The following is a 22,323-nucleotide window of genomic DNA, read 5'->3' on the forward strand; positions in this document are numbered from 1 at the left end:
TTCTTTCGGGGGAGCCTACCCCCCTTGAGTGTCCGAGGTCAACCCCCCATCTTCTTCTTCTACTTCGGCTATAGTCATTTAAGTTCGTGCATGGCGTGTCACGTCAACAATTTATTACAGGTCTCATTTTAAAGAGAAAAGTATACCGTTTGAGTGATTTATTTATCCTGTGTTTCCGAGAAAATTATGATGTTTTTACAAGTAAATTGTCACGTTATAACGTGAGATAATTTGAATTCCACTGTGGCAGTTGAGCACTTCCGTATGTGTCTGACTGAGAACTCGTCCACTGAGCGGCCACCTACACCTGCAACCAGGCACCGATTGGACGGTACTAGCTGTCAATCAAGCTGTATCCAAGCTTTGGTATTTTATCATCCATTTTACTTAAAGTAGAGCACAATTTACAAAAATTGATCAAGTTTGGAAAAAGACATGAAACTAGAGATTGAACCATAAACCCCTCAAGAAAATGTTTACTGACGTTATAAATCCAGTGAAAAGTAGAGTCAGTTTATCACGTCCTCTGCTGGTGACTCCAGAGAATACAGGCTTCAGGCAATTGGCTCCATTTTCCTGACCCAGTGACCAAGTCCATTTTTATAGATGGTTGTGCCACAAAACATTTTGTTACGATGGTTTTTGGGACAGTTGAAAAATGAATATAGATGAGGGGATGAATAAAAGTCTTGAAATGTTCTGCATGCTGCAGAGGGGGGAAAGAAGTATGTGCATGCAAAATACATTTCCTTCTCTCAAAATACTCATGCTGTTGATAGAAAGACTCAGGAAATGAAAGTCATCCACTCTTACTTCCATGTTTATTTGGCATCCAACAAAATCCAATAAAAGCTTTAAGAATTCACATTTTGTACCATCACCAAAAACAGAATTTGCCCCACTAAAAATGTAAAACTAGACAGTCAGGGTTAATAAAATGCTAGCAACAGGGCCGGGGAGTGAACAGGGACTGGAGATAGTTACAAAGCACAACAGATGCACACTGAAGAAAAAAAAAGAATCGGAGGTTCTTCACCTGTACGTGTCCAGTCGACGCTCACGTGAGCCGTCCTCAAACATTTCACATGACAGAGTTCAAATAAGCCTTCTGACAAAACAATTCCACTTCGTCTTTTCATCGCTGACACGAGACATCACCTCAGAGATGTGTCAGAGTCTTCACTGTTCATCAATCCAGGAACGGTTTGATTCTTTCTACTTTGATTTGTTCTGATGTCAGGTTGGAGTGAACCTGGTTCTGATCACTGCTGCCCCACCATGTCACCCACTGGCCAATCAGAAGCACAAGGCTGTTGAGGAAACAATAAGAGAAAAACAAGTGGCCACCTAAACGCCTAATCCCTCCGAGCTGCAGCCCCCGTGAAGTCCTACCCACAGCACGTCGGCTGTGTGCTTCAGAGGGAACCCACTCCCGCGGCTTCATCCGGCCTCACCAGGATCACTGATGTTTGTGGGGACAACTTGATAGTGAGCTATGCAGGTGAGGGGGGAAGGTTTCTCCAAGTCGAGTGTGAGGCGGGGCCTTTGCCCTCCTTCCCCCCTCCCCCATTCCGCACTGCTTCGCTTGGTCAAAGGCGGGGGCCGCAGGCCCACTAAGCGTTGTAACCCCATCGCCGAGGGTTGGGGGAGTGTGGTTGCAGTGGTGCCACAAGGTCGCTGCCCCAGTTTGGGTGCCCAGGAATGTGGGAGGGCAGACTAAGCATCCGCTCCCCACTTCCTCGCCGCAGTGTGGCCCGGTGCTGCTGTTTCCGACGCCCCAGACCCGCTGGACTCTGGTGGATCTCCAAGCCTTCGCTGGACCAAAGACATGAAGAAGTATAGCGTTCACACCCAGGCTGTCCAGCCCTCGTACAGCTGGGCCAGGTTGTCAATGTTGGTGGCCTCCTTGATGACGAAGTCCACCTGCAACCAAACAGCACGAAACGTGATGTAGGACTCTGAGAAGGAAGCGGGCCTTGGGAATTTAAATAAAAATTTCATGCAAAGAAATTGGAAATAATTTGAATATTAAAAATACTAAAGGACAGAAGTTTGAATGGGATTGTACAGGAGGACTGACGGGCCTGCTGTGACGTTCACAGATCTGTGATGAGATCCCGTTTGTTTTTTCCTCTCTTTCACAAGTCCGTTGGACTTTTCACACAACAGGTCGACACTGTTCTATACACAAGCCCCTGGCCACAGAACATTTTCATCGGCCCATCAATAAGGTGTTCAAACTTAATATGCATTACAAAGCGCTAATCAAATCAGACAAGATAAGTGAAGTGGACCTTCAGGCCCCAGTGACATGGTGAAGTTCTGTGTCGTGTTAAATGTTCCACTGTCTAACAGCAGGTCCAGTTTGTTTACAGTGGCTTTTATATCCGTGAGCCCTAATCTCAGCAGGGAGATGAAACCCAAGGCCACCACAGAACAAGTGTTATGAATATTAATGATAAGCGACTATATGAGCGAATGCTGCTGAGGGTCAAGCATCGGAAGAGCCCAGTTTCAAAGATGATTTGGCAGATGAAGTCTGATCTGCTAAAAGGCTACTCTGCACTAAGAAAAAAGAAAGAAAAGATAGCATTTATGTAGATAGAAATACATCTAATATACAATAAGGATTACATTGGTGGGCACATATCTTCATTACAGAACAAATAAACTGTGTCAGAGGCGTGTGTGTGTGTGTGCGTGCGTGCGTGCGTGCGTGCGTGCGTGCGTGCGTGCGTGCGTGCGTGCGTGCGTGCGTTACCTGCTCCGTGGCGCTCATCCTCCGGTTGGGGTCCACGTCTCTACCCTCCAGCTTGGCCTTCACTCTCTTCCACACGCTGACCGCGTACGAGTTCCTCTCCTGCACGGCTAGAAACACAGCACCAGCAGGTTCACGTCACGTGACCCGTCACATGACCATGCATCATGATATGGTACTCAAGATGCATGTTCCAGATCAGACACTGGGGCTGAATCTCAATGTCCCCCCTAACCCCGACCCCTCACACACTGAAGTCACGTCACCTGGTCACTGATCGAGTGGGAGAGTCTGAAGGGCCTGAACTGGTAGAAGTTGATTATTTTCCTAATTAAGTTGTACTTAAAATCTTAGAAATTGATTGAAGGGAAAAGGACTTCCTCAGACAACTGAAATAATGTATTTCCTCTTGTATTTTTGCCATTTCAATCTTTCTTCATTGATCTTGGTCTTCTTTCACGTTTAATACATATAAATTCAAATTTGTAAATCAATAAACTCTTTGCTGTTCCCTTTGGCATACTTTGTTATTTTTCTAAATGAATGATGCCATATTTGTTTTGTTTCAATGATTTTTTTTTTTTTTTTTACTTTCTTCATGGTCAAGGCACTTGGATTGGATTTGAACATGTTCCAGTGTCTTGTCTTACAGAGTGGACGAGTGGTTATTTGCAAATAATTCATTTACTACATGTTCATATGTTTCGTGTGTTTTTTATACAGCTGAATCAACCTGGGGCCAAACACTACATATAATCAGATTCATTTTATAGTGACACAGGCGCCCACATCAAATTAGGAAAAGTCCTAAAACAAGACGTTACTGTAGAAACAAGGATAACAGAACAGAACAGTACCCCGTCCGGTCTTTGGGTCCCGCACGGCCCTCTTGGGGCTGGGGTTGAGGCCTCTGCTGTTCATCAGCAGAGTGCTGGGGGGGGTGTCGGTGGGGGTTCCGAGGTTACGTTGCAGACCCTTGCGTGCATTCTGGGACATGGAGTCCGGCTGGGTCTTCACCCCACTGCACCTCACAGCTGGAGTCAGAGCACAGTACTTTGATTAGTAGTGGACAGATGAAATAGATGGTGAGAAAAATTGTGATTCAGATCTTGGATTGTGATTCTTTCCCAAAAGTGACCAGTTTAAACTAGTGCAGATTTGTTTTTTCAATACCTTGTCCTAAAATAGATTCTAGGTGGCATCCAGTGCTGCTGACTGAGTGAATAACGTGGTAGCCAGCAACAACAAGGGGATTTGGGGGAACTGTGAAGTCATACCTGCTGCAAAGCTCGTCTGTGCTGCCAAAACAGGACTGGCACATTCACCGTCTCTGTCCGTCACCAGCGGGGAGGCAAAGCCCACCAGGCCATTGTACACACTGCAGTGACAAAAAAACACATACAGGATTAATGCAGGACATATCAGGGGACCTGAGGTGTGTACAGGAGGAAACTTGTGTGTCTGGCAGCACCTCTGGCTCTGGCAGTGCAGTTCCTTCAGAGTAGCAGGGATCTCCTCCAGCAGTTCCACCTGCTCCTGGCTGCGAGGCTGCCCACTGGCCTGGACCACGGTGAACAAGACCAGCTGGATGTTGTCCTGCCACGCTTTGTACTCCAACAGGAAGAGGCGCACGCTGCCCTCGTAGGCCACCTCTTCACCATCTGCCATCGCCGCCTCCTCGTCCTGTACAACAGAGGCGTCACAGAGCTCAGGACACCAGGATTCTACATACACAGAAATGACAAACAGATGAACACAGCATGTTGTGTGTTCTCGCCTGTACCTTAGCCATGGCTCTCAGCAGGTGTTTGACATCGGCCAGTTGGCGGTTGTGGTTGGAGAGGATGGTTTTAATGGAGTCGACCAGGAGCTGCAGTGTCTCCCCGCAGGACTCCAGCTGCTGGTCTCGCTCCTCCTGGGTCCTCTGCTCGGCGCTCAGCTCCTCCTCCAGCTGCCTCTGGGCACAGCTCAGCCAATCGGGGCTGCCTATGGGCAGGTCCCGCAGTGGACTCTGTATTGATTGACAAACAGCCAAAATGTTACCGAGCCCCTCCTTTCTCCTCGACTGCCCGTCGGCATGTTTAAACATCCGAGGAGTCAAGACTCACCAGTCTGTGCAGAAGCTGCAGCTCCAGTGGAGACACCACGCTGCTGAACTGGGCAGAGTAGGAGCAGGTCTGCTGGCAGCGCTTCAGCAGCTCAAACAGCGCCGCGTCCATGTTGAGGGCCTCAGGGGATCGTGTCCGAAGACCCTCAAAGTTCAGGATGGTGGAGCATAAGAAAGTGACCTGGAAACAGACAGCAAGAAAAATGTTCTCTTAGTGCCGCAGTCGCTACAGAGGAGTCCCGTCACTGACCACATAGACCGCGTTACCTGGCTGGTGCGCTGGTTCTCCCGGGCCACAATGCCACGTTTCTCCCTGATCGTCATCTCAAAGTCCTGCAGGACGGGGGCCAGAGCTGGGTTGGCTCCGCCGGCCCACTTCAGACGCTGCTCGATGCTGGCTTCAAGAGACGCCAGCTTCTCCTGGAGGACACCGGCAGCAGAACAACACAGGATGTGGATGGGTCCAAAGTCTCATTGGTCAGTGCTCTTCATCGTTATTTGACATTTTATAACTTTGCTCTATTTGCTGGGAGACATAACTACCTAGGGACAGTCACTTCAAATGCTCTGAAAAAATATGATCCCACTTGACAGCAGCGCTACAATTTATACCCAAAAATTCTGTATCAAATCTTGGGGGAGTGAGAGGCAACTCTAATATAAATAGGCTAGGTCTGTAAAAAACTGATCAAAAACATGACTATTAATTAAAAGACGGGCTCAGAACAAAACTGTCCATGAGTCCTGTTGTCCCAGAACAGATCTACACATATCAAATTTCAAAAGTCCAGACTTTTTCCAGAATCAAAGTGAACTATCTGTAACCAGGATCATCTAAATAACGTACAGTTGATAGGAACTACTTATCATCTGCCTGTCGCAGTCACATACTGCTCTGTAGATACAGTCGTGACAGTGGCAGGTACAGAGAGTGCGTTGCTATGGCGACGTTTATCACTGACTGTGGGAAAATGATTCAGGAGACTAGAGAGATTGAGACAGATTCTAAAATCTTTGGATTCACATCTGTTAAGACTTCAGTCTTGAAACGCTAATATTTTCCATACTCTTCTTTTTTCCATACCTGGAAATTACTAAAACCAAATACCCTTTCTTTTCCATACTGCGTAGGACCCCTGTGAATATATGAAACTTTATTATTTATTTTTTTTAACGTAGAAATTAAAAAAGTCACTATCATTAATGTGCATTCAAAAATGTTTTGAGAGTTGTACTTTGGGGGAATTCATGACCTCGTGAATCTATAATCCTGGCCCCGGCAAAACATGATTTATGTCTGAAGACAATCACCATGATCCAGAGGACGTTCTCCTTTACATTGTTTAGAAAACTACGAGGTAACATTCAGTGTTACTCACCAAACTCAGTGTAAATGAGTCACTAAAACTACAACAAAAACAATATAAAAAAAAAAGATGATCAGGAATCATTCAAAACTCCATACTTCTTCTTTTAGAGCTGAATGAGACGCACACACATTTTACTTGCCGTCGACATTTTGGAGACATGACCAATTAAATACATTGTGACGCAATGACATTCATGTCAGGAAGGTGAAATGTACTAATAATGTATTTCATGTTTACACCTGATTCAGAGCTTTTAGAGGCATCTTGTGTGGTGTGTGACGGACCTGGATGGCGACGATCGCTCCCTCGTCCTGACTGAGCTTGTACAGCTTCTTCTTCATGTTGCTGAGGATGATGGAGCGAGGAGGGATGCTGACGCTGATTGGCTGATTGTTGGGGCTCAGAACGTCCTCGTGCTGCCACTGGACGTGGAAACAAGAACAAGTGAGTCAGTCCATGACCTTTAGCACACTCCAGACCCGCAGTATTTTTATATATATCAGTGTTGGTGAATGCCATGGGAGTATTTAAACAGGATGTGTGTGTACCTGGAACATTGCAATGTGCAGCTGGCTCCTCTGCAGACTGGCCTTGGCAGCCTCCAGGTTGCCATCCAGCCTCCTCAGCAGGTCCACTTTCTTCCAGGCCGTGTCGTAGGAGGATGCCAGGACCGTGGCTCTGTTGAGCAGCAGCTGGGAGACCCTGCCCGATGCCTGGCTCTGCTCCACTGCCTTCTTACACAGCTCATCCAGGGACACCTTCAGGGACACCGGCACTCATATCAGAACTCACTGCTCAAATACACATGACTGGAATGATAATCAAACCTCACACATTTTCATACTGGTACCTTGCTCTCTGCACCAAAGTCCTTTGCCTCCACCTGGGTGACGACGTCCAGGCCAAGGGCAGACATGCTGCTGCAGAGGGCCAGGCTGAGGGCGTGGCTGGGCAGGCCCATGAGCATCTGGCGGACAAACTCTGCTGTGAAGGCCTTGATGGGCCGGGTCATCTGCTCCTCGCTCACCATGGCCACACCAGGCCCTGTTGGACTGGGCCGCTGGTACAGTGGCTTCCCCAAACCGACGGGTCCATTTGTAGGCAACAGGTCCTCGGCTGAGGGACACGTACCTGGACACGTTAGAATTGTCACACACAAGGTTCAACTAAAACAATGGATTTAAAGCCAGCCAGTGAGTATGTGGCTGTGACTTGAGGCTTTCATGTTGCAGTGAAAATCTCTTACCAGACAGAGTCTGAGCGAAGGAGGAGCAGAGCCTGAAGAAATCCCGGATGGTGTGAAGTCTCTTGAGGAAGAAGACCTCTTCCATCAGCTGTCGCTGAGTCGGACTATCAAAGAAGTGGAGCTGTGTAGCCCGGGCCTCCCTCAGAACATCCACCTTCCTCCAAGCTGACGGCACCTCCAGAGAACTCAGCTGAGGAGAATGACGAGCAGAGAAACTTTCTGTATTGTGACCATAAATAACCTCGGGTCAATGTACAATCACTCGCTCATGATCACCACTGGATACAAATACTTTTGCCCCGTGTGCTAGAGGTCAGTATGTACCCGTTTGAGACTGGATGCAACGGCAGCTGCTCATTCCCAAAATATATGGTCAGGCCAGTCAAAACAATCTTAACTTTGTTGACTGCAAATTTGAAATGTAGCCATTTTGGCTGAGTCTTCTAATGGAGGCTCCTTCTGAATTTGTCACGACCTGCGATACGGATTTGTAAAATCAAACCGCTGTATGTTCCTACACCAGACCGGACTGAATAATCCCTACAACCAAGCTCAGATGCAGGCCCATAACATAATATATGATATAATATGTAGTCTTTGAAAATCTAATTTCAAACACTTTGCTAAATAGCTTTTGGTGTAGAAGTGAGAAGAACATAAAGTCAGATCTAGACTGGATTCAAGAGGACAGAAAATCTTTTAAAAAAGAATAAAAAAATGAAATAGACCTGACAATATCTATCTGAAGAAGAGCGTGGGTGGTACCTTCTCTGTGAGCTGCCCGAAGGCCGTCTCAAGCTGCGTGAACATGCCATCGAAGGCCACCAACAGCATCTGGCCCGCAGACATCTTGGGTGTGTCCTGGCCTGGTCCTTCCAGGCTGCGAGGCTGGATCAGCTCAGAGTACTGAGCACGCAGCATCCTGAGCACAGAACATGTTATCTATCAATCATAATTATAATTCCACTTGTGTGTTCTTTAAGTGTGTAAGGCTGTTGTGACTCTTTCTGTCCTGGTAACTTTCCATTCACAACCTCAATTGGGAGACTCAAGGAAAACGATGGTAATTGGAGCAACTAGCATGAACTTCCTACATGGAACGCGTCTCCTTCTGTCTAGCAGCTATTCACCTGGAGATGTGGAAGCAGTGGTTGTGCCCGTCGGGGTCCAGGCCAGTGGAGGCCTGCAGGCTGTCGGCCAGGCCAAGCAGGCCCAGACCGTCAGAGCTTTGCTCCACCAGCTGCTCCAGCTCGGCCAACATGGACTCCAGGGTGGGCTCTCCTTTGATCATACAGTGCAGAGCCTCTGGGAAGATGATCTGTCGGAAGTTGGTGTTCAGCTCCTGCAGCGAACAAGGAGACGCGTCAGTGTTTCTTTCTTACAGAGGAACAGACGCTGCCACGCTAGATAGATTTTTACAGAGTGCCTCATTTCCGTCCAGAGACCAGATTGCTTCTAGTTGTGACCGGTTGTGTTTTCTCCTACCTGTAAGCAGGTGTACACAGCATTGGCCAGGTACACAGCCTGTGTGGTGGTTGAAGGCGCAGGCAGCTCCAGGTCGTGGGGCAGGAGTGGGCAGTGTTGTAGCAGTGTCACCAGGGCACTGACATTTCCCATCATACTGCAGAGCTCCTCCAGGAACCACGCCCCATCCCGAGAGGTCAGGTCCACCAACTGCTCCCCGGCACTGGCCGCTGCCCCCTCCATCACCAGGTTCCGCCTGGATGAAGGACAGGACATGGTGACTTCCTACTGCTCACCTCAAACTTTTATCAAAACCCTTTATTTTCTCAGTTTCACTTTCCAAAAATACAGTGGTTATTCAAATGTATCTCTACATCTACTTTCCATGAGTCTGAGAGTCTTTCACCTGCAGAGTGTACAGAGGGCGGATGTGATGATTCCAGCGAGGCTAAGGGATCCCGGTTCTCCGTTCTCCCTCAAGAACACTGTGATGCAGTGCTCGATCTCCTGCAGCTGCTCCTCGCAGTCAGCCACAGTCGTACCCTCGGCCTTGAGTCGCTCCGCTTGGTGCATCACGCACTCATTGGTGTCGGCCACTTGGTGCTGCAGAGTCAACTCCACACTGGACAGGAACTGGCAAGAGGCCGCAGGAAGCTTGGGGGCAAACTGCACCTCGTATCTGTGGAGGGAGGAGGGCGTGATGAGTTTTCTACATCATTGCACAGGAACCCTAGGGATATTAATACAAAATTCTGTAACCAGTGTCGGCCGCGGAGTGGAGCTATTGCTGGGGCAGAGATGCTGGCTGTTCTGGGGAGCGCGTGCTCCTTCACCGTCCAGAACAACTGCCGTCTCTGCCCCAGCATCAGCTTCATGTCACGTTTTGTCATGGCACGCTTTGTCCAGCTTCCAGTCCCTCTGCAGATCTCTCTCAAAATCTAACTGTTTCTTTGCAGTGCTCATGAAAAAAAGAGCTATGAAACCATAATTAGATGTTTTTGGTACTAAAATAACAAATATATCTTCTTAAGGATATCAAAAATTAAATAAAGCACCAGCAAGGTTTAAAATATGGGACCTTTAAGACGAGGAGATGAAAGGGGGGCAACTGTTGGGTGGCGGGCTCCTTTATTAGGTTGCTTGCGTTTTCAGGTCACACACGTGAGGTAATATGTAATATGTCTATCTCATGTGCATGTGTGCAATATATAAATAAATAAAATAAATAAATACACTTTATTTATAGCGCCCTTTTCATCAAAAGATCTCAAAGGGCTACAGGTTAAAAGCAGTTTTGTTAAAAATAAAATTAAAAGTAAAAGTTTTTTATTTATTTTTTTAAAAAAAAAGGGCGTGGGGGCAGCAGCACAGAAGGCCCTATCTCCCATAGTCTTAAGTCTGGTTCTGGGTAAGTTTAGGAGGTTTCAGAGAGTGGAGCGGAGGGAGCGTGTTGTGTTTCGTGGTTTTAGAAGTTATTATATATCCAGTTATTACACACCATCTCTGTCTATGTCCTAATTGGCAGGTCAGTAGAATGAATCAAACTGATGGTTTGAAGGATGTTAATAGTTTCAGTCTCTTACTGTCTGTACAAGTGCTGGCAGTGTTCCACCGTCATGTCTCTGAGCAGCTCCTCCAACCAGGTCTTCCACTGGTGGGCCCGGTGCAGCAGCAGAGTGGCACGTGGGTAGAGCAGGGCCACTGTGGCATAGCTGTGCAGCTGCTCCAGACAGCCATGAAGGGCCCCACGACGCTGCTGCAGCAGGGAGCTCAACTCCGCCTCCAGGCTCTCGCACTGGCTGATCAGGTGGGCCTGGCCCGCGTTCTGTAGGAAGGCTGTGGCTGGCACATAGCTCGGAGGACCTGGAAGAATTGGATGACAACAAAAAAAGTTGTAAAACAGCTCAAGGAAACTATAATCCAATGTTCGATGAAGCCTGGCAGTGGGACTGACCCAGATCGATGGGGCTGTTGATGTCCTGCAGCAGGCTGGCCAGCTGGGTGGCCTCCAGGTTGGCGAACGCCGCCTGGTACTGAGAGATCCACTGGTCTAGGTCGGCCAGCTTGTTCTGGATGGCTTCCTGCACCGTGCGCTGCCGCGACTGCAGCTGAGTGTGTTCAGAATACCTGCGACAGGACAGCGGGTCAATGAGCTTTAGTGTGCTGCTGCACATTGTTGGACAGTATTTGTCTGACCGTCTCCGTTTACAGTAAGAAGAGGAGATCTGAACCACATAAATAAGGAAATAAAATGATAACAATAATTATGATATTCTAAATCAATATTACATAAGCTCAACATACAATGGGATCTAAAATCCGTGGACCAAAACCACGATGTCCAACACATAATCCTTTTGAATGTTCTACCTCAGATTTAAGAAACATTTGGCTGTTAAGCAAGTATCCAAACCCACATAGCTGCCTGGCGTTTTTGACTTAAAAGAAACAAATTGACTTACTAAATTAACAATAATACTACCAATAAAAAATTTATCATGATAACAATTTTGGCCATATCGCCCAAACCATTTCAAAAACTGCAACAGCAGCTCAAAAAGTTTATTCCCTTAATCAATGTTTTCTACAAACTGAAAGTCAAAATTATATACTGTATATACTTTAATATATTATATTTATGAGTCAAAAGTATTAATTATAACTATTGTTCGACCGATTTATCGGGTGGACGGAGCGCCCGGTGGGTTTGTGTCTTTCTCCTTTTTCTCCAAACCCTTTGCCTCGTGGAAATTGACTTTTTGATCTCGGGGGGGGCCGCCGATGGACGGGTGCGAGGCTCGTGGTTGCTATTGTACGCATCCTCCACGTCCTCACGCTCTCTCTGCTCATCGGCTGGCTCTTCTACCCCCGTACCCTCCTTCTCTTCCCCACCTTTCCCCTCTCTGCTTCGGCAGGCAGGGACTGGCGGCGCCCCCCGTCGGGCCCCGCACAGAGTCGGGCGCGGCTGCTTGTGGACTTTTTTAGTCTCCGTGCTGACCGCGCCGCCTGCTTGGCGCAGGGGATCCCGTTCGCGGGCGGACGAGTCCCGGTGCGGTGGGAACTCCCGAGATGCTCCAGAGCGACGTGAGCCTCGTCTCCCTCAAGTCAGGGAGGCGAGCCACGGCCTTGGCCATAACCCCACTTGGACTAAGACCTCAGATGAGACGAGAGAACCCGCTGAATTTAATTCTATTTAACTATTAAATTGAGGGAGCAAAAGTAGTATCAGCTCCAAATATCGGCTCAAGAAAATCGGCAGTCCGTTTCAATCATCAGCTAAGGCGGATGAAAAAAAAAATCTGTATCGGCATTGGCCCTAAAAAATCTGTATTGGTCGATCCCTAATTAAAACCTTTAGTTAACATTATTTACAAATTATTGTAGCGTAGAATGTGAGTAATGAGTCTATTCCCTGATTGAACATTTGGAAGATTAAACTAAATAAATCACAATGATCCATTATTAAGTTCGAATCTATGAATATAGAAATAAAAATATTACAATCACCTACATTTGCTGAATTGGTAACTACACTTTAAAAACATTACAAACCCTCAGAAACATTTACAGTCTTGACAGTTTTAAGAGTTGCCTATAGAGCATATAAAGGTGTTACTGTATCTCAGCGTCAGACTCTCTACATGGCGTCAGGGGTAAGCGAGCATCCTACGGACTCAGACCTTTGCTCCAGGGTGAGGATGAGGTGGTCCGGGTGGTTCTCCGCCCCTTCCAGAAAGCTGATCTCCTCCTGCAGCTTGGCCTGGAGTTTCTCCCCCTGGCAGAGCAGCTCCTGGAGGACCAAGTACTCCTCCACGCCCTCCTCCACTTGCGGCAGCACTGCCAGCATCTCGTCACGGTTCTTGAACCAGTTCACCTGTTCAACGTCCACACGGCGCACTGATCAAACTCATAACCCTCACGTGGCTTTGCTTCTGAATCATTTGTGTGCAGTACTGAAATAATACATGTCAGGTTCTCTATCGTTAAAGTATCTGGATGTTTCATTTCCTTGAGTTGGAAGATAATCTTGTACCAACAGTTTATACCTCACCTAAAATAAAAGAGTGGGTATTCATTGTGACACCAGGAATTGGAATTTTATTCTAGGAAGACAGAGAAAACCTCTGAACTAAGATGTATCTAAGGAGAAATAAAAAAAGTTAGTTTGACTAATGAGCTGAGGTGGGAGGACTCTCACCTTGATCTCGGCCACCCTGGAGGAGAACAGCGAGCGTGTGATGTCTCGCTCCATCTCCCTCTTGCTCTGCTTGCTGTCGGCCTGTTGGCCTCCCCCTCCGTACACGGCACCGGCGAAGCCCACCTCCCCCCCAGCGGTCCAGTCCACCAGGGGGTCGTAGACGAAGGCCTCCAGCAGAGTCAGCAGAGTCTCTCTGCCCCGGCGCATCATTTGAACCACCTGAAACCACACATCTCTCTTCAGCGCTCATTCTAAAGAGACACAGCATCAAGTCCTGCACGACCGATTTCTTGTTGTAAACTGAAAATGCATGGACACATTTCAGTGTGTGAGGCAGATATGACAGTAACCTGTTCACAGGACAGCCTGAAGATACCCTCCACCCCAGTGACTCCCAGAGCAGTCTCAATATTGTGGGTCATCCTGAATGGCACCTTCTCCGGCACCCGCAGGCTTTTGCCTGATGAAAAACAAACACACACCGTCAATTCGCCACTTCCTCTACAACATGTTTATGGTGCAGTCCTTCTAATCCAAGGGACAAGTCAGACACAGCAGCTGATGAGACAAGGCACATTCTGTATGTCGGACATGAAAGGGCTTTAATATTATTCTCTGCAAACTGACCTTTTTCAAAGCACACGTTGTAGTCAATGTGCACCACCTCTCCAGTGGTCATGTCAATCAGCACGTTGTCCAGGTGACGGTCACCCAGGCCAATGATGTATCCCACCATCGACATGACGGCAGTGGATCTGGCATAGGACTGCAGCAGACGAGGAAAGCGAAGATCAAACAAACGGAACACTGACACCTGGATCAAACACAATGTTTCTGAACGTCCCAGCAGCCATGGTTACCTGAGTGACCCTCCACCACTCACTGGGCGTGGTGCAGGAACACCACAACTCCTTGGCCAGCAAGTTGGAGGGCGTGGCCTCCATCAACTCTTTCAGCACCTCCTTCATCACGCTCAGAGGCCAGTCCCGTCGGGTCACGTCCAGACTGAGCCCCACCGCCTTCAGTGCTGGCCCGATGCGGCTGTAGTACAGCTCACTGGGCCGGGGTACTGGAGGCACTGGCTGCTGCTGGAAGGAGTCTTGGGCCTAGTTGGTGGGGAAAAAAAACATTTGATATGACAAAGAAGAAGGGGCTGCAACAGTACTAGTGAAGACATGTCTTGGGGCAATTTCCAGTGTGTCTCCGGTTGAGGAGAAGGTTACTGTACCTTCTGAGTCTGCAACACAGCCTCCCTCTGCTGCCAGCGTTTGTAGAGACCAAAGAGAGGCGTGGCTCCATCCACCCACTGGATCAACCCCGACCGGGTTCCCAGGGGCGTGACGGAGTAGTGGCGGGCGCGGAAATGTGGCTGCTCCTGCTGGTTGATCTTGGTGAACATTGTGTTGACGATCGACAAGAATTGCATGATGCGCTCGTCCAAATGCAAATCTTCCAGACCTGAGACACGCGGGATTGAAATGATGGACTATTAGCCTGGTACAGTGTCAAACTGGGACTCGGACAAATACATTTCATTTGAATTGATTCTAGTAAAGAACTTAACAAAAGATATATGATACATGACCGGTCACAATAGATGTACAATCTCTTTGTGGCTTGCAGAAGAACATTAATTGCAATAATAATTTTTGTACAGTCTTATATCAAATATAATACCACTATCATGATTAATTCTAATAATTTTAGATTCAATACATCAATCAGGGTTTCTACACTTTTCCATTTCAGAATTCTAAACTTTTTCCAGACTCAAATTTCCTTCTGCTCTGTAGATTTTTCCAGACCATATTTGACAGTACAAATAGCTAGATGTTTATTAAGTAAATTTAAAATTCAACCGTTAACATTTCACACCCTGACTGTGTTTGCTATTATGTTGAACTTCATACACAGAAAGTCACGGTTTCTGCGAAATTATATTGAAATATTGATACTTCCAATTCGGACGTTACCTGTTCTAGGACTGATTCTCATATTAAAAGATTGTACTGTTGATGATAAAATACACATTAAATATCAAAGTACAGTGTTTCCCATACATTGACTAGACTGTGGCGGCCCGCCATAGTCTCATTTGTTGCTCATAAACCCAAAATATTTTCACACTTCTCAGTACACATAATCGGATTATTCGCACGAGTATAGATTATATACAAATTCAATGTAAGGACACGACTAGATGAGACTGTATGTGTTTTCCACAGTTGCTTTAGCAGAGCAACTCTCAGTCTGTCACTCAGCAGTGCACTGCTCCTCACGTTGTACATGCGCTCACGTAGGCTTCACACCTGCTGCACAAACAGCTGTTCACCTGTTTAATCAAAGTCCGGTTCAGAACCCTGAATGCACCGTTGTTGTATTGTCCCAGCTCCAGAGCGCTGATCAGCTGTGTATAAATACTGAACGTAGTGCGTGTCCATATTCAACACTGCTCTTTCTTCAGCCCTAAACGACACACGTGCCATATGTATGATAGTGGAAAATTAAATGAAAATCATCATGGTCTAAAATATGAGGGAAAATAATGGGGTTTATTTAGTTTCAAAACTCGCAAGAAGAAATGCTCCCTCACAAGTGTGTCTTACGCTCACGGTGTTGATCTGCTCTCTCGTATTATACGCGTGCATGTCTTTTGTACGTGCGCAAGTTTTGAAACTAAATAAACGCCATAGAAAATCCTCATGTATTGCAATAAAAGTATTCGTCAGAACCTTTGCACTATGGTTGCTGTACAGTAGTAGTTTCCATTTAATCTCGGAGCTAAATCTCTAAATCTTGATAAGGTGGTTTACCAGGCTTCAGGATGTTTTCGGTGAGGGCTCAGTAATTTTAACAGGTCTTGAAGATGGACAAGAGACAGAATCACTGCCTTGGACAGTTTAACTGAAAGCTCCATTGGCCTGTTCAAAATTTCCTATCAAGGCTTTACAGAAAATTGTCATATTCTTGTTTGTAGATCTGATATATAACGTTTTTCATAAAATATTTGAGATGTTGCATTCTCTAACTCAAATGTTTTTTTTTTCCGTCAAGTTTTAATTTGTATTATTGTTTTGGTTCATTTAAATGAGTCAGAGCCTTATTTAACGACTGTTCCTAATACCGAGCCTTCAGTATGGTTAGTTTATGTTCAATAGCACCGGCGGGCCTCCTACCTTTAAACAGGTACGGGTAGTTGTGTCCGTCGGACCCCAGGAAGAAGAGTTTTTTGGGCTTAGTCTTGGTGGGCAGGATAGTGATGGTGTTGCCAACACTCTGAATGGTGACGGCGTCTGATGCGGACACCTCTCCTGGCAGGGCCATCTCCGTGGTGGTCATGGACAACAGGCGAGGGCTGATCTCATCCAGGTGGAGCAGGTAGCTGGCTCTCTTCTGAGCACGCTGCTGCAGGCTCATCATGATCTGCAACATGCACACACCGACGGGGTCAAGCTTCAAAATCTTTTTAGCCGGACGACCCCCACTGCTGAAAAAAAATCCTAGAGGAAACACTGACGTAATTGCCAATTCACCCTGTCATATCACCTCTCGTTTCTGGAGCTGGCCTCGTGTTGTGGTCCAACCAACACGGTCACAGCACAAGATGAGTGCTTCAGTCAGCCACGCTATTGTTCAGGGTTTGTGCATGTTTCTACAGTGGAGGCTCCATGGTAGAGCTAAGGTACTGAATGATCCTAATGACATCTATACATTTATTTATTTATTAATACTATGATATGATGTTGTGGTAATTATTGATGCTGTAAAAGTGCTTTGAAATGTACTGAAGAATACAAGAGAGGTTTACAGTCATGTGTAATGTCACTTTTTAGTTTAACTGATTTGATAAAATTGGTATTACAAAAAGGTATCAGATATCCATAAACCCCATCTATGCCAAAGGGTCTGTCTGTCTGAAATCCTTGTATACCTGTTTGAAAGGCAGCCAGCTGCTGGCGGGGTTGGCCGGGTTGGCCGGGTTTCTCAGGCGCTCCAGGGCTGAGGTGATGACATCACCGTAGGTCTGCTGGAACCAGGTCTCATGCGGCGTCTCCGCGGGAGTCGCTGTGATGCTGCACACGTGTTCCAGGGCGAAGACCACGGGACGCATCAGGGCAGAGTGCTTCTCGCGCATTATGGCTATTTTTTCATCCCTGCAACACAACAAAGACTGTAAGAGGATTTTACATATACAGTACATATATAAACACACAAACGTACATTAAGACTGACGTCTGGGGGGAAGTGAGCTTCTGAAGGTGAAGCGGCCGAACCTCACCTGCGCAGCGTGTTGTTGTTCTGCACCCTCTTGACCTCGTCCTCCAGCTGCTGGATCCTGCGCAGGACGTGCATGTGTTGCTGCTGTAACACGCCCAGCCACAGCTCATCCCACAGTAAGGTGACTCTCCGCAGCTCAGCCACCAGCTGCTGGACCTGGTCAGCACACAAGGACCGTCAGCAGCTGTCAAACGCTACAGCGTGAATCTGATTCAAACTCCTACATGACGTTTGAGTTTTTAAATTTCACAGATTGTTCTATAGATTCAGTAAAACCGTCCTTATATCATGTTGTGGTACCTGTGTGGAAGCCTCCTACCTGAATCACCATGGTGGGGTTGGCCAGCGACAGCTTCTCCACGATCTTGCTGTAACAGTCCTGCATCATGGCCTGGTCTTGACTGGAGCAGAACGTGACCAGCTCTTCCGGAGCTCCTCCTTGTCCGACCTCCTCTGGCTGATCCTCCTCCTCCCCACCCAGGTCCTCTCCCTGCATGCTGCCCAGGAAGGAGGGCAGAGCTGACGGCAGCTTGCTCCCTGTCAACACATCATTATCAATAAGCAGATTGGTAATGTGATGATTCAGGATGTGTTAAAATTTCAAACTAGTTCTAACGCTGTGTTTCAAGTGTCTGAGAGCGTGAATAAGACAAACATGAGTAAAGTGCTCGTGAAGCCGACAAACTAGAAAAGCACTGTAAATTTCAGGCCACAAAATGTATATTTTCCATTCAATGCAACATTATTTTCATCAGTTTCATCAGTAGTCGTTCAACTTCAGTCAAATTAAACATTTGAGTTTCTCAGTGTCTAGTTGCAGTGAAGATAATCAGAATAAATGAGACACATTGAGAGCTGTCAGTCAAATCAGATGTGGCTGTTCCTTTTTTCTGAGACTATTCTGAGAGCGACCTGGACAGGCATTCAGCAGGACATCCAGGTTGACACACGTTCACACCCCTCGGCCCTCTGAGCAAATGTTTGAACCGTTCTCAGCGTGACACCAGCCCTCTCTCATCAAAATAATAATGCGAATCTTGAGCCTTTCAAAGGACTTCAGAGTTTAGGGAGCTGCACACAGCAAGGTCAACAGAAATAAACAATACCTGCGCTCTGAGCCTCCCCCCCGAGGGAGAGGGAGCCCACGATGGCTGGGTAGAGGATCAGATGTGGGGAGTCCTGGGCCACTCGACACAGCAGACTACAGATACTCTGCCGGATGTACGCCTCCGGGTGGTTGAGACGGGAGAAGAGCTGGGGGATGATACCTGAGGAGGACACACATCATCATTGAATAAAGGTCTGAGGTTTCTACAAATATCTACCAGCCGCAAATCGCTATTGGACGATATGTGTTCTTAATAGTTTGCTTTGTGGTCTCAAAATGGCTGATCAGATAAAGCAAAATCTCCGGACAATTTCCATATAAAGGCTGTCAAAGGAATATGACGAGTTTTCAAAGCTAGCAAGCACTGAGGCAGAGTGTTTAGTAGAGACGTTCCCAAACCATCTTTCCCTTTCTGATAACAGGTACCAATCCAATACCTGTGCATTTTAAAAATTAACTTCTGTAATTCATTTTAGCAGCTGTTTGCTACTAACCCTGTTTGGAAATTATGATTGGCATTATTGTTGTTGTTGTTAAATAATTGTTAATGTGAAGCTATAGCTTATGAATTAAAATAGCTTTAAAGTTTTAAACTGAGCAGTTACAGCATAAAACAGTACAACAGCAACAACTACTTCAAAACTAAATAAATCTAAGAATAAATTAAAATCCCTTTAAACCTTTAACGTGCAGCCACACAAAAAAAAATACATTAAGTCTATAATATGGTATATGTCGCTGTTTTTCTTTCCAGCATGAAATATTGACAAATTGTTGACATTTTCTCTGGGTAACGTTACTTCACCGCCACTCTATGAAAAATACATGCCGGTGTCTGCTGTTTTGGAGTGACGTAGAGGAAGTGATTTCTGGTAGTGTAACGTTAGCAGGAGCAAGAGAAAATGTCAGCACTTCGGCAATATTTCACACCGTCTCACAAGTGCAACAGCAATGTGTATGTTTTGTTGGTTTATAGTGTCACAGTCAAAGAAGGACTCAACACAGAAAATATAAGTGTGAAATATTGCCAAAAAGTGCAGTGAAGAAGTGATTTCCAGTCGTGAAGCGTTAGCAAAAGCTAGGGAAAATGTCAGCAATTTGTCAATATGATTGATGTGGGTGGAACAACTTCAAAGACATGGTGTATGATTGGTACATTGATTTGTCCGTTCGCCCATGCCCGATACGACATTATCTTCAGTATTGGGGGCCTTTCCGATACTGGTATCAGAATCAGAACATGTCTAGTGTTTAGTAACTTAAATCAGTTCACGGTCTGTAACGGAGACATTGCAACTTACAGCCCTACAGTATTGGGAGAAAGAAAAAAGAATAATGAATTCATAATGGAAGGTTTTAGACAACAGCAGCTGTCTGTAGTGAAGGTGGAGGCTTCAGATGACCAACATTCCTCTTATCATTTAATATAAGTTTAAAATGGAGACTGTTCCTGCGTCTAACCTTCTGTCTCCTATTCATAGAGAAATGCATTATTGTAACAACTACTGCAGAACTGGCTGACCAAGTTCAAATGAAAACTCATCTCTGTACTCAGGACTAGAAGGAATCCTCACTTCACACACTGTTTAAATGTTAAGAATTGAAATGTGAGTGCATTACCCCTCCAGGGCGCTGTGGGGGTTGAGGCTAAGCCCAGCTCAAGCCCCTCCCTCAGTTCACCAGCATGCTTCACCAGCAGACGGAGGAGACGCAGGGTTGCCATGACGATCACATCGTCGTTGCTCTGTTTGCTGTTGTGATAGGACAGCAGGAGTTTCGGGTCATCCTCATCTATAGGGACCTAAGAAACACAGACGACTCAGGATGAGTCCGGATGAACACCTCAGTCAAAGTCTTCAACAGCAGCCCCCTGCTCGTCTGAATCTCACCTGTCCAGCATTCAGCTTGAGGAAGGTGAAGTAGGCCTGGCAGGAGACCCGGTACAGGCCGAAGATGCGGTCCACAACCTGTCTCCACACTCGGATCAGACCATCTGTGACGGGCTGGCCGGCCTCCGCAAGCCAGGGACAAGAACCAGTGAGCTGTCGCCAGATGACATCCACCATGTCGTCCTCATCGTCCTCCTGCTGTAGAGCCATGTCCTCATCCTGACACACAACACAAAAGGACAATCAGAACAATCTGAAAAATCTATAAAAACTTTAATCATATTGTCTAGACAAAATTGCTTGTTTAGACAATATGATTAAAAAGTTTAAGTCTGCCGTTGTGTGACTGACATTGGAGAAGAAACATTTGGGAGAAAAAACAGAACCAAGTCAACTAATATGGAAACAGTGGTTACTGGTTTATATGAGACGTGCTGGTCTTGATTGACCATCAATAACTATTATTGAAGCTAACTGTAAATGAGGAAAGATGAGATTCACCCTTCCACACAACACTTGGACTGCCACAGTCTTAAGTTCTCCATAGTTAAAGAGGTGTAAGTGAAGATGCGTCCTGATGGGAGCTCTGTGTCTCTGTTAGGGATGGGCTCAAGTAGTAAATTCCAAGATCGAGGGATAGCATCAATTCCTCGAGGGTCAATCGAGTACTCGTTTTTCTAAATCTATTTTTAGCAGGAATAACGATCCACAGCAATACAGCCTACCCAACGCGTAATGCTTATTCTCAATCAAATCAGTCACAGTTACCCTTTAACGATTTATTTTACACAACCACAACTTACAAAAACATAATTAAATTTGCGGGTCACACTTTACAAAAACGTTGTAGGCCTGTAAGGGTACAACAACAAAAAAACTGAGGCTCAACTTTACACAGAAAATAAAATTTGGAAAAACTGTTTTTCAGAAAACCTAAAACGAATTAAATTCTTGCTCAGGAAAACATGCATGTCAACGTGTTCGGGAGAAAGGCTTGAGTTCTACGTGGGTGGAGGGAGATAAAAATCAGAAGCAAAGTGTCTACCTGTATGCCAGTGGGACGACACATGGCTTGTCCTAGAATGCTAAATATGGTTTCCTTATCTTCTTCACTGGTGGTTGCTGGTAGCAGCTCCTCCACTTCCTTCTTCTCCCCAGCGAGCAGAGGCAGCCCCTCCCCTTGGCTGACGAGGGGAAAGTAAAATCAGCAGAAATACAGTTCAGTGTTTATATAGAAACTTCACAATGATAACTTCATGTGTGCCACTCTGTCCACTGACCTGGCATTATCCACCACCTTCCTGCCCCAGCGGTACGCCCAGCTGGCCAGGGCTGCCCAGGACTTGGCCACCTCTGGAGCCAGGCTGGTGGACAGCTGGTAGAGTTGTCCCAACACGAAGTCTGGCTCCCCAACACCGACACTCACTGCACAGGAAGATAAATATCATGACAGCTCTACTGAACAACGCTGAGATGTTCCTGAAGGCATATTACACACACAATGATCCTTCTACAGTCTTATGATTTGATTCAGAATCTTGCAGGATTACTCAAAAAGTTCTGGATGGAATTGCATGAAAATTTTATCAATATAGGCAATGGTAGCGAGTGATTACATTTTGGGAGGGATACAGATGCGTATCTGAATCTTGATCAGGGAATTTTTGGAAGGATTTTTCACCATATGTGAATAAGGGATTTCTGTGAAACATCATCTAGCTGGCGGAGTGTTCTTCTTTTTTTTAGGTATTTAAGTTGAGTACATTAACTTGGGAGCATTTTTCTTCTTCCTTTGTTGCAGATGTCATAAATGCTGTCCGTGTATTGAGGAGAAGGACAGTTGAGGGCCACGTTGTTATTGTGTAATGTTCTGACAGCAGCCTGCACTAATACTCAAATGCGTAT

The 22,323-nt window shown here is 46.2% G+C and overlaps 1 protein-coding gene across 6 annotated transcripts in view; it reads right to left on the minus strand.

Moving 5' to 3' along the window:
• Nucleotides 1-802: 802 nt before the first annotated feature.
• smg1 (SMG1 nonsense mediated mRNA decay associated PI3K related kinase) overlaps nt 803-22,323 on the minus strand; it is a 43,388-nt gene continuing 21,867 nt past the window's right edge. For 5 of the 6 annotated variants that reach the window (XM_047327998.1, XM_047327996.1, XM_035614593.2 and 2 more), the window contains exons 33-65: nt 21,699-21,843; nt 21,464-21,602; nt 20,419-20,637; nt 20,150-20,330; nt 18,528-18,689; nt 17,741-17,958; nt 17,423-17,577; nt 17,075-17,297; nt 16,320-16,566; nt 14,372-14,601; nt 14,004-14,249; nt 13,771-13,909; nt 13,494-13,603; nt 13,144-13,362; nt 12,626-12,819; nt 10,900-11,072; nt 10,529-10,808; nt 9,352-9,624; nt 8,967-9,201; nt 8,612-8,823; nt 8,247-8,403; nt 7,482-7,671; nt 7,086-7,366; nt 6,784-6,993; nt 6,520-6,657; nt 5,133-5,285; nt 4,867-5,046; nt 4,542-4,769; nt 4,230-4,441; nt 4,036-4,136; nt 3,616-3,792; nt 2,762-2,868; nt 803-1,923 (exon numbers count right to left, since the gene is read on the minus strand). In XM_047327998.1, the coding sequence (XP_047183954.1) occupies nt 1,846-1,923; nt 2,762-2,868; nt 3,616-3,792; nt 4,036-4,136; nt 4,230-4,441; nt 4,542-4,769; nt 4,867-5,046; nt 5,133-5,285; nt 6,520-6,657; nt 6,784-6,993; nt 7,086-7,366; nt 7,482-7,671; nt 8,247-8,403; nt 8,612-8,823; nt 8,967-9,201; nt 9,352-9,624; nt 10,529-10,808; nt 10,900-11,072; nt 12,626-12,819; nt 13,144-13,362; nt 13,494-13,603; nt 13,771-13,909; nt 14,004-14,249; nt 14,372-14,601; nt 16,320-16,566; nt 17,075-17,297; nt 17,423-17,577; nt 17,741-17,958; nt 18,528-18,689; nt 20,150-20,330; nt 20,419-20,637; nt 21,464-21,602; nt 21,699-21,843 (6,212 nt within the window). In that variant the 3' untranslated portion in view covers nt 803-1,845. The remainder of the gene's footprint in view (nt 1,924-2,761; nt 2,869-3,615; nt 3,793-4,035; nt 4,137-4,229; nt 4,442-4,541; nt 4,770-4,866; nt 5,047-5,132; nt 5,286-6,519; nt 6,658-6,783; nt 6,994-7,085; nt 7,367-7,481; nt 7,672-8,246; nt 8,404-8,611; nt 8,824-8,966; nt 9,202-9,351; nt 9,625-10,528; nt 10,809-10,899; nt 11,073-12,625; nt 12,820-13,143; nt 13,363-13,493; nt 13,604-13,770; nt 13,910-14,003; nt 14,250-14,371; nt 14,602-16,319; nt 16,567-17,074; nt 17,298-17,422; nt 17,578-17,740; nt 17,959-18,527; nt 18,690-20,149; nt 20,331-20,418; nt 20,638-21,463; nt 21,603-21,698; nt 21,844-22,323) is intronic. The other variant, XM_047327997.1, reaches the window with a different exon arrangement.

The sequence above is a fragment of the Scophthalmus maximus genome, chromosome 17, assembly GCF_022379125.1.
Source record: "Scophthalmus maximus strain ysfricsl-2021 chromosome 17, ASM2237912v1, whole genome shotgun sequence".
Lineage (NCBI taxonomy): Eukaryota > Metazoa > Chordata > Actinopteri > Pleuronectiformes > Scophthalmidae > Scophthalmus > Scophthalmus maximus.